The 12,190-nt window shown below is 41.3% G+C and overlaps 1 protein-coding gene across 2 annotated transcripts in view; it reads left to right on the top strand.

Moving 5' to 3' along the window:
- Positions 1–22: 22 nt before the first annotated feature.
- The window catches only part of ATAD2B (ATPase family AAA domain containing 2B), an 82,692-nt gene continuing 70,524 nt past the window's right edge, over positions 23–12,190 (top strand). For both annotated transcript variants that reach the window (XM_064448135.1, XM_064448134.1), the window contains exon 1: positions 23–494. In XM_064448135.1, coding sequence (XP_064304205.1) covers positions 339–494 — 156 coding nt within the window. In that variant the 5' untranslated portion in view covers positions 23–338. The remainder of the gene's footprint in view (positions 495–12,190) is intronic.

Raw genomic sequence — 12,190 nt, 5'->3', positions numbered from 1 at the left:
GGCGGCGCCGCAGCGCCCCCTGGCGGCATTTGGCGGCCTCGCCGCAAACCGAAGAGAAAGGGAGAAGGGACAGTAATGGCGGCCAGTTAGTGCGAGACCGAGCCGAGGAGGCGGTGGCAGCAGCGGGAGGAGCCGGCGCGGGTCCGTCTGTGGCTCTGCCTGGCGGACCGGCTTCCCCCAAGGACTTCTCTTCCTTCCTCCCCCTCCCCCCTCTCCCTCCCCTTCCCCTCCCTACCCGTGCCCCCGCCTGTCCGCCCTCCCTCCTCCCTCCGCGCCGGCGGCAGCGGCGGCGGCGGCGGCAGCGGCGGCGGCCCCCCGTGTCCCCCCTCCCCGGGGCCATGGTGAACACCAGGAAGAGCTCCTTGCGCCCCCTGGGCAAAGCGGCGGCCGCTGCGGCCGGAGCCGGCAGCCATTTCATCTCGTCCCGGACCCGCTCTTCCAAAAGGGGCACCAAGGCAGATGCAGCCGGGCTGGAAGAGACGGCGGCAGCGCGGGTGAGGACCGGGGGGTTCACGGGGGGACGGGGAGGGAGAGGGGCGGGGGGGGCGGCGGCGAGGGCCTCGGCCGGGGAGTCGCTGGGGACAGCGCCGCTCCTGAGGGGGGGCCGGCGGACACCGAGGGGGGGTGGTGTGCCGAGACGGCTGTCGGCGTGAGGGGCGGGAGGAGGGCCGACGGGGCCGGCGGAGAGCCCGGGGTGAGGGGGTACGGGGGACGGTTGCGGAGAGCAGCGCTCCGCGTCCCGGCCGTGTTCCCCGCTCGGCGGGGAGAGGGCGGTCTCCGCTGGGGGCGGCGAGCGGCGCTAGGCCGCTGACAGGGGCCGGGGGCGGCGGCGGCGGCGGGGGGCGGTCGGGGACGCGGGAGGCGAGCTGCCGCCGCTCCGCTGCTGCCGGTGCCGGCGGGCCGGGGGGGCCCGGCGAGCTCCGGGGGTCCGGCGGCGGCGCGGGGCTCCCCCTGCGGCCGCGCCCGGCGCTGCGCCGGCTCCCAGACAAAAGTTGGGAGCTGCGCCTGGCCTCCAGCAACTTCGCAAGCCTTCTTCCCTAATTCCCCCCCCCTTTCCCCTAAATGACCTCGATTCGGCTGAAGCGGGTGTTCGCGGCGGCTCCGGCGGGGGGAGGGACCTTGGGAAAGTTCCCCCGTTTCTGTGACACCCCCCCACGCGGGGAGGGTGTAATCTTGCCGTCAGGTTGAAGTTGAATGCTTTCCCAACGCAACTCATTATAATATCTCTGGTTGCACGGTCTAACGGGAAGCGATTTCTACAGCCCCATTTGGAAAATTGACATTCAGTAAATTCCATTTGGAAGCAAAAATTCGAGTGTCTCTTCTTTCCTTGTTCTAAACTGCATTTTTTTATATTATAGGCAGGCCTTTTTTCCATGATGAAACTTGACGTATTGCTTTGAAGGTTTAAACTAGTGGTTATAGTTGCCTGATCTGTGTACGTATTTTAAAAACAATGTGAATATGGAAGTGAACATTGAGGGTCAAAATGTTTGACAGCCAGGCACCAACTGACCGTGCCCCAGCCTCAGATAAGGAGGAACTTAATCAGACGAGTAGAAAAACAGCAGTAGCAGCCAGAGGCAGAATTGTCAGAAAACCTTTTGCCCCATCATTTCAGTTTTAAAATACAAAAAAACAAAAAACCTAAAAATCACTAACTAAGTATTCTATACCTTCTGTGCTTCTCCTTCCATTCTTTCATGCTTCACCATTCTTCCCTTCCCCCAGGCTTACTTTTCCTTGTTGTCCCCTATTTCTTCCTTGTTTAACTTCATAAGACTCATGGGGATACAGCACCGTAGCTGTAAAAAGCTGTTCTGCTTGCTCTAGCCTGCAGTTTCTATTTATTCATATCGTGGGTCTTGTGGTTTGTGAGGCAAACTTTGGTGTAACCCTGACTAGCTTACTTTGCAGAGAGTTTACTGCTGCTAAAAAAAACAAGCTGAACTTCCTTCCAAATATTTTCCATCTATGAATAGTACTTTTATACTACAAATCATTAAAATGTTTAAATTATGTTATTGTCACAGTGTAAGGAAAGGAGATTGTGCAAAATATTGTCATAAAATCTGTAAATATATCCCAGGTTATTACCCATGCTTCTAAAATAGCATTTCTTCTAAAGTTAAGTGTATATTTTGGTGTATGGGAATGGACTTGTTTCATTTCACAGCAAATCTCATGCGTTTGGGGTAGATTTTGGTGTTGTTTTTTTTTTTTGTGTGTGATTATCAAAGATGAGCAGAAGTTATCCTGAAAGGTTGATTTTGGTGTTTTCCTTTTTTTTTTTCCCCTCAGTGAATATTGTTATGTGTATATATATATCCACTGTATTCTAAAGTTGTCTCTGTACAACTGTGTTTATTCTTCAGATGTAAGTATTTGTCAGCGATACAGCATCTTTCTGAGCTCCTGAATCTTCTTGAAGTAGTGCCAAGGAAGGATTTCAGTGACAAGTATAGCAGTAGGAAGACAAAGTCTTTGCTTTTGGAAGTGACTGTCGGCAGACAGATAGCGAAGCGGTGGTCTGTGCAGAAAGCATACTGGGATCATTTTCATGCAGTTGTATGTATTTTTTTCAAAGTTGACTGGAACAATGTGTCCTTTTGAAATCTTCCATGTGTCACGTCAGGAAACTGGTCTTACTACCAGCAGTTAATCGGGTTAATAGGCAGCTAGGCTTCGGAGCTCTGGCAGAGAGGGTACGCTTCTTATTTGCACTATGTGACTTAATTTTCTTCCAGGGAGGTTCTGACTTGGACTCCCAGAGAAATGGTCTTTAGTGGCAGTGCTTGTAATTACCTTTCAGAATGTATTTTAAAAGATCATCTATTTGTTCCTTATTAGCAACAAAAACTGAGTTAGTAATCTAATGGCATCCTGTAAGATGCTCATTAGACCAGATGAGGGGTTAGGAGTTGCCTTCTACCTCTTTTATATCTATTTCCTTCTCCTTTTTTCCTTTTGGCTTTTTCTGTTTGTTTTTTTTTTTTTTTTTTTTGGTACATTTACAAGGGCTTGAATCCCTTCTCTCCCAAGAACTTGGGTTAAGATTCTAGTCTTCCAGTTCAATATTACGTTGAGTTATATGTTAATAGCATCCATTTCTATTTGATCTGAATTTGGAAGCAGCACACATTATGTGGAAATGGGTGGTAATAGTCTAAATGCCTTTACCGTAGTCTCTGTATTCCCTCTGTGATACTTGCTCATCTTAGAGAAAGCAATGACGTCAGTCTTTGAAAAGTAAACTGTTTTGAATTATTGACTGGCGACCATGCATTCAGCGATTGAGATGAATACACGTGTGTCTGCTGACCAGAGCCACATTAAAATGAACAAAATCCCTCACTAAGTGGATCAAGGAGCCCAGAAATTTATTCTCTGAAATTATGTCATAGCAGAGTGCATGGAGAGGATATGGAGAGGAAAAACTGGGTTATGTTTTCTTCTTGTTTCCAGGATTGATTTAATAGAAATCAAAGCTATCCTTACACATAATTTGTCTTCATAAAAATTATAGGGTTTTTTTCTTTCTACCGTTAAAACTCGGCAAATCTTATGGCTTTATATTAAGGCATTCTGACAAAAAAGTGCGTGAGAATCTTCCGAAGTTTTCAGAAACAGAATTGTAACACAAGGCTTTATAAATCCAGTGGACTTCATTACCACTGTGAAAGAATTGAGGGTACTGTGGCCATAACTGGTTAAATTTGTGCTCTAGATTTGCTGATGTCTGATGTTTTCAGATATTGAGTCGTGATTATTGGCTTATTTGGCAGTTGATATTATTTTTCTTAGTCGTCTCAAAACAGAGATCCAAAATATTGATCAAGAAAACTAATGAATTTATTGTGAAATAAACACTCTTAAATCATCTCAGCATATTAGTTAGACATTTTAGAAATGTATACGAGATTAGCTTAATTTAATTAGCCAAGAAAGCATTAGCAGTGCCTTAAGAGCTACTTGAGGGCACTGCGATAATTGTAACACGGGATCCTAGCTAAAAGTAGTACTGCCAACATCCTTCAACTTACTCGGTGGCAACCTAGAGCTCTCCATTGTACTTAATTGCTAATAGGAGCAAACACAGACTTGAGGATTGACATCGAGTGCTGTACTGTAGGAAGGTATAAAGCTAAGTAGTACTCGTGTGCTCTGTAATACCAATATATTTCAGTGTCTCTTACTGTAATTTCTCAGTCTGTAAAAATAAATATTTTTTTCTGATTTCCGGGTGATAATGCAGCTATTGTAGCATAAGCTCATTGCTACGTTTTACTCCTTAAAAAGTCTTTAATGGTCAGCTATTGAAAACAGAAAATGAACTTTAAATAATTATTATTATTTCTCTTAAAATACTAGCCTTAAACATACCCCTTAGGGCTTTCTAAAAATTAAATTATTCTTTACAGAACCTGAACCAGATTAGTTTATTTTCTTTGTGTTCTTTGCAAAGTAAAGTGTCTTACAGTGTTCTGGATATTCTGTGGTTTAGAATAAAACTATAGAGAAAGCTAGAGTTTCCTCCTTAGGCTGGAAAAACTACACTTGCTGGCCACCCATACGTAAAGCTCTTCAGGGAGAACAAGCTCCTCTCAAACATCTATATTTTTAAAGAACTGAATTGTCTTAGTGTTCGAGTTTACAGTAACATCAATAAAGGCTTTGAGGCTAACGCTTTTACAGTTCTCTGAAATACATCCTGAAATACAGAGCCTTGTGAAGTTACTCCAAACAATTTCGGTTAAAGGCAGTTTCCCAAGAAAGCCCATCTTTTCAGTGCATAATAAAACGTCGGGTTCTTTCTGTTTTAGTGGTCTGCTGCTCTTCTGGGACTTCGCAGGAGAAAATCAGTGATCTAAAACGAATTGTGCAGTCTGTTTCTTGGTAGTGTGGTATTAATACAGCTGTGAGCAGTGGGAAATTGAGCAATCGTTGGAAGCAATCTATGTCCAAGTATCTGTCAAAATACCATACCATCAGTGTTTGTAATCCTTCCACGTTTCCAGAGGGGTGTCCTGAGTTTGAATTCTTCCTGTGTATCTTGCCAGATCAGTCTGGGCCGCTGTTAGAAGTTGGGGCACCTCCGAAGTGTACGCCATTTGTTTTGGGAGGCAGTTGCGCATCCTGTTCGAAGCTGGCTATCTCTGCTGTCACACTGTTACAGGGCCTTAAAAGGAAGCAATCTAAGGACTAATCCAGGGAGTGAATAAGACCTCCAAAGAATACTCAGGAAATGGTGTTGATGTTTGGTGTGCTGCATTGCTTCCTCTGACTATTGGGCTTGTCCCAAAGTAATATTAATAAAAGCTGCTTCTCTGACTACTGTCTCTCTTTAAACTTAAAGCTGAAGGCTTAACACGTTGCCATGAGAGATCCCGTGACAATTTTGCAAGAGTGGCACACAGCTTGGGGTTATGCAAGATAATTAGCTCAGGTAATTACATTCTGATCACCTCCATCCCCCTGCAGTTTTGGTTGGATGTCGTATAGTTTTGCACATCCTGCCCTAAATTGTCAAGTATTTGCTACTGTGGAAAAGTTTTCATTCCAATCTAATGATGCTTTAAACGATTTCTGCGCAAAACTTTGTAAAACCCTTCTCAAGCCAAAGCATGCAGCAAGTAGGCATCAGCGAGCTGAAGCTTTCACTGCTCTTACTTTGTAGGTGTGACTGTTTTAAAGGTTGCTGATTGTATATTAAATGTTTTAGCTCTAATGTATTACTTTGTATGGGGGTAATATCACTCATGAACCCACTTAATGGAAAGAGAGCTGACTATTTTTTCAGACTACTACATCTTTTTTTTTTGTACTCTTCATGCTTTGCTGCTTTTTCGAAACAATTTTTCCATCCCTGAGTTTACTCTTGAAATATTGTCTTTATTACCTTTGACAGGATTTTCATAGTTAATTTTAACCATTAATTTTGCTTTAAATTGCTCAGGTGTTGTTTTGCATTTATAGTTGCTTGGACTCTTTTCCTGAATAAATTTAATTTCTTCTTGCTTGGTAGCTATTAAAACAGGCTACTTTTCAACCTGTTGCAAGATTAATGTGTTATCTTCTGTAAGGTTTTTCATTTTGCAATGCTGAGTACATGTATGCTACAACAGCTTCAACTCCAGTTGAAGTAGGTATAAAGAAGGTAGCTTTAGTACTCCTATCACAAATACAGAATTTACGAGCTTGTCTAAGTTCTGTAGCTGTTGTAGCCCATTCTGAATTTGGTACTTTTATCTTTATGCTTCTAGTAGTGTGTGTTCATGACCTAACTAATGTAAAGCTTTGGTGGAAAGTGTGTGTCCAGTTTCACTCAGGGCAGATGCCTCTGTTTAGGCGTTTTTGTAATTTGGGAAACGGGCTTTTTGCTTTTCTCCAAAGTCCAGTCAATTGCTTCATTTTAAATGGGTAAGTATTGAGCCGAGCTATTTAAATAACCTGAAATGAAGAAGTTGTTCTTTCTGTACACATGGAAGAGAGTACTTGCATTGAAATTTGTTGCCATGCTTCAGCAATCCCTCATTGCAAATACCTAGTAACTACCTTCTGTTATTTCTCTGATTTATCTTTGACCTTGAATATTGTTTTTATTATGATTTAAATTTTAATACTTTAATCTTAAGATTTCGTATTACAATTTTACACAATTCTAATTAGTTTTTTTCTTTCAAAATACTGTCTTCAACTGTATTGTAGCTAAAGTGTTGTTAATACCACACTTTATTCACACAGAAGGCCACCGTCCTGTAGCTTCACTTGCTACAGACCCTTCCTTCCTTAGTTCACTGAGTCAAGTCCCCTGGTCATGTCCAAACCTTGGGGAGCCTTCTGGTCCAAAGGTTCTCTCTGTTCTGCTTCTTGCTGTCCTCACTCAGATGATTCTGCTGCTCTATTTAGGTTTAGTAGTACTAAAAGGAGGCCATGCCCTCCAGACTTTCTTTGGGATGGGGCTGTTTAGCAGAAACAAGATGGATTTTTGAGGACTAAGGGTAGGAGAAAACGTTGTTGTTAGAATGTTTTCATGTTTTTCCAGTTCTGAATAGTAATCATTCTTGAATGCTTACATAAATATAATTTTTGCTTTAAAAATCTTTGTTAACAGAATCTAGAAACTCATGGAAGTAGTTAATACAGTTCTGACTAAAAAATGTCTTGCTTTTAGTATTCCTTCAGTGTTAAATTAGGAATATCAGTGGTTTTGCAAACTTTCCATATGTGGATCTTCTAGAAAAAACTTCCGAGCAAGGTGTGGATCCCCATATGGCAAACAAAGACCTCTTCTCAGTAGACTTGCTCTTCTGAAGGTGTGTGATTTCAGATGTGCTGCAAGCTGTTAACTCTGCAGTTGTGAAAATGAGTAGACCTGCCAGTATTAATGCTTGCCTGGCCATTCGATCAGCTGGATCAGAATCAGGTTACTGGGCTGGCTGAACTAGCCCTCTTCCCACATCATCCTGCTTCCCCTTGCTTCCCCCTCCACCCCTCTGATTTGATTATCAGCTGAAAATTCACAATGCTACCCTAGTTTTAGTGAAGACCCAAAGAAGAGGAGAGGAACACTCACAGTGGAAATGCTTTGGAGCAGGGCAGTGATGGCAGGTAGAGGACAAACCTCAGCTCACTATTGATGGGCTCTGCCACAGTTTGGCAGAGGCTGCTCTGTAGCTTGCTCTTTCATGAACCTAAAAGTAACCCGCAGATTGCAAGGGTTTTTGGATGTTAGATCAAAAACGACGGAAAGGCACTCAGCCTGGATATGAACAGGTGTCTTTTTCTGTTACAGACAAGGGAAATGGTTGCAAGTGTGAAAATACACAATTAACAGTGTTGTAGGTAGCAGTTTCTGTTTTTAACTTGTAAACTTTTAACTTTTCACAAAAGCTTTTGCGTTTATTAAATAACCTGAATTCTAGAATTGAAGAGTTCCAGGAAATAAAATGGAAATCTATTGAAAAAATGAAGCATATCTTCTCATGCAAAAAACCACGTTTTTTACCTGAATGAGTTGGGAAGAATTTATTCTTCTGAAAAAGTCTAGATGATGGTATTCTTTATATTCTTAATGGCTATTATTGATGTAAGCATTGTTTACTGAAAACAAAAATAGAGAAGCGGAATATTAAAAGAATTTAGGTCATCCTGCAATTGAGGCATTCTTTACTATCTATCATTATCACCAATGAAATACAGCATTAATAGTTGTTTACTCCACGATCATCAAGCACCTAAGTATGAATCTTGTTATTTTTCTTTAACACCTGTGGAGAGCCAATGTCTGATAAATGGCTGTGTGCCATAAGTGGAATAAGTGCCATAAGTGGAAATCAGAGAACTGCGGCCAGAAGATGGGTTCTTTTAAGCCAACTTTGTCTCTTTTCAAGCTATCAGTAAGGTTAGCACACGAGGTCCTTAATGAAACTTGAAGTTCTTAGTTAAGGTAGTTAATGTGCTTTAATCCAAATACATTTTTTTCCCAGCTTCTTGTCACTTGAAGGTACAGGCATTATATTTACACTGGGTTTTTTAGCACACAAAGGCAGATGTTTAGCATGCAGCAGTACATAGCATGTTGACATAAATAGTCTATTATGCCGCGACCTGAAGTTGAGTCATGTTATCTTCTTCCCCCAGACAAGTGTTTCAGGTGTTACCTCTTCCCATCGAGCAGGTAGTCCGTCCTCCCATGGAACAGGGGCTAAGGGCAAGTGCCAGGAAAATGTGGGTTGGGGTGGGGAGAGGAGAGGAGCTTGTGAGGATGTGTCGGTGCTAGAGAGAGTGGGTAGTGCAGTGCGTCATCCTGAAATTAGGACACAGTGCAGATGCGTAAGGTGAGGTGTGGTCCCTGGTTTGAGCACGCTGACGAGAGTGTTTCAGACACTGAAAGTCTGTACTGAGTGTAAGGACAGGTTTAGTCCTAATTTTTTTTTACTGCGTGTGAAGAGGCTGTAACGCAAAGTGGTGAACCTAAAAAAATTGCAATAGGATTTGAAGGGATTTACTAGATTCTGGTCAGCTGACATTATTGCAGCGTGGTAGAGAATTTGGAGCTACTAGAACCTGCAAACAAATAAGAGCAAAACTAAAAATATCTCAAAAAGCTTGTGAAGTACTTTGATTTGTTTTTTTTTTAATTGCTTAGTATGCCTAGCCCAAAAATACATTAGGAAGGATACCTAGCTCTTGCCTAACTTTCATTGATAGATCTTAAAGTAGATCTTCAATGCAATAAGTTTGTAGAAGTTAATGATTTAATCCATATTTTTTAGCTTTGCAGAAACTGATACACAAGGGAGCAAGTGGCTTATCCAGAATCGCTGGACAGACAGTGTTTTTGGTGTATTTTGTTTGTATGTTTGAAATGACGTTACAGTTTAAACGTAGGAAAAACAAGTTATAACTGAACAGTTATCTAAGGGCAAAGATGAGAGATCAGCTTAAGTAATTGGTACATTGGGGACACAATCACATTTTTTTCATGAATACCAGTTCTGTTTTGGAAAGACAACTTTTATCTTTTTATACCAGTGGGATAAAAATGTTTATTAAATGCATTAAATATCCCTAAGTATTTTATTTCTTTTAATGAACAGCCCATTTCCACAAGAATTTTGCATGAACTGGTAAGGGGAAAAGGTAGATGGTAGATGAGATTTTTTGACATGTGCTTTTAAAGTATTAATCCAGATTATTAATGTTCTGGGACACCTGAGAAGATGTGTTGTTCTTCACAAGATAAGTTTTAAATTACATATGAAGTAACCACAGGGCCTGGATTCAGTTTCTCCAAACTTAGTAAAAGTAAGATTGAGAGTGGTCTGAAGTCATTGTCTTTTCAAAGTGTTAAATGGGGAGGGAAGAGTTACTTTTAAATAATAGAAGCTAAGAATTAACTAAAGTTAGAGTTTTTTGAAAACCTGTAGCTGAAACAGATTTATTGAAAATGTTTATTTCATTGTTATTAAGACAAAAGTAGAGTTCAGGGTGTGTTGTGGTTGTTCAGTGGGTCAAAAAGGAAAACTAGTAAAATAGTTTGTGCTTTTAACAAAATACAGAGGAATAGGATTGATGAGTTGAAGATTGAATGTCAGTGTGTCTTAATTTCATGTCTGAGACATGCGAAGAGGTTATAGAAAAGAGAAAAACATATGCTGAAAGGTTTAAAACACTAGGTTGAAAACTCTCATGTCTGATTTGTGAAGCTGTATGAGCAATCATGCTGACTTTCTGGGTGTGGTAGAGAGTTAGTCAGAAGGGTGTGACCTACAAAATGTGTGGCAAGGAGAGCAAGTTTGGCCATGGTGGAAAACTCCAATATTCATGTCTGCATACCTGTGTTTTAATAGAGCTGAACCCGTGGCAAACCAGATGGAGTCTTTTTCAGAAATTGCAAGGTGCGGTTGTGGTTTGGATTATGTCATCCCGTACTCAAAAACTCAATGAACTTGTGTTCATGTACTTGGAGGTGACAGTGATGGAGATGGTTTGTACTCATCCTGTATTGCCAAGACTATTGGATTATGGTTGTCGTGGGATATTCAGACCAGCAGTGTAATGAGGAGTTCTTTAGACGTTCTCTTGGCCAGGAGTTTCAACGTAAAAAACATAAGAAACAAAAAACCCCTGCCCCCTCCCCTTCAGTATGCTAGAAGTAGTCTTTGTATTTTAACTTGAAAATTAAACAACTATCATGCTTTAGCTAGCTGGTCCCTGGGATATGCCTGAAGGCAAGGCCGTTTTGGTGAGGATTCCCTTGGTGAGTGTGTCCTTCAGTCATGCTTGAAAGACTGTCAGTGTAGTTCCTTCTTTTGTAAGAGAATTGGTTGAGAAGGAAGAAGTCAGTTTTATTCATTGATTTCTCATTTTCTTTCAGAACTTCAGGACTTGTCTCTAAACGTTATGAATAAAGCTCTGTTAGTATCAAGTTACTATTTTGAAATTTAGGGATGGATATGGAAGAGACTACAGGTGATACTGTGTCTCAGTGTTTTTGTAGCTGGTTGTGAGTGTTATAATTTTTTCCATCTTCCCCTTTTCAAAGCAGAGAAAACAGAGATATATGTGCTGTATTTATTTTACTGCCTTATTTACTTATTCATTTCAGATTTGGTTTCTAGATTTATTGCTACCATCATTCAACTGCTTTCAGTGACGGTATGTTATCAGAGTTTGCCCCACTACCTCTGCAAGACTCTTGCTGTTGAGTCTTAGCTCAACAGCTAATTTGTGGAATGTCACATTCCATTTTACTCTTGAATCCAAAGTTAACTAAGACTATGTTTTGCCAGTCTAGGCCATGGGTGGTATCCTGTTAACTCCGGTTATTTCCTTACTCATTATTAGTGAAAGTGCTTTCCGTAAGAAGCTGCGCTGGGTTCTGGATCACAGCTGGAGTTTGGTGGGTCTCTCGTTTTCTGTTAGACCAGTACAGTTGCGCTAAATTTTGTTTACCTCTTTGTACTTCCTGAGACTATGTAAATTCATTTTTTGATTTTTCTGTGCTTGCTTTTTCTTTGTGGCTTTGGTATGCTTTCAGGCAATCTCTGTCTGACACAATTAAGATTTTATTAATTCATATTCTCTGCGTTCTCTCATCATGTGAGTGCATTTGCTTCAGTGCCAGTGTTTCATTAGGAGCTTTGAGTTCAGTGCATTGGTTCCTACTTCTGCAATTGCGTTCTTAATTTCTTAATTTTTAAGTTCGATGCTTGTATCATACATTTCTCTTTCTAGTCCCAGAGCATTTCCGTGATGTGTACTGTTAAGTAATAAGTTTCTGGGTTGAAACCGAAGTACTATTTTTAATCATTGAAGGTATAAATGGTTTGAGACCCAGTTACTTGAGGGAGCAAGTTGAGTGCAGTGGAATCATTAGAGCTCTTTTGCTATAAATGTGAGGAGGTGGTGGATAGACTGCTCCCTGTAAAGGTTTCTCAGATTGAAATTAATTTCTTTTCTTGTTCTAGCGTATCCCAATTTGGGTAATCTCTTGAGTGTATGAAAGCTCCATCTCCATATTTTACTGTAGGTAGGTAAAAGTTCTGGATGGCAGTCTAGGTGTGATTTGATTCCCTAGAGCTTGAATTTTTAAGATTGTCTGTTAACTGGAAAATGGAGCTTGGATTCTTATTAATATATTTTAAATCTCAGTGATTTGTCATTGTAGTAGCTTTGTCACTAC

This window comes from Phalacrocorax carbo, chromosome 3 (assembly GCF_963921805.1).
Source record: "Phalacrocorax carbo chromosome 3, bPhaCar2.1, whole genome shotgun sequence".
NCBI lineage: Eukaryota > Metazoa > Chordata > Aves > Suliformes > Phalacrocoracidae > Phalacrocorax > Phalacrocorax carbo.
Note: the sequence above shows the minus strand (reverse complement) of the source record. Positions and strands in the feature narration are given on the sequence as shown.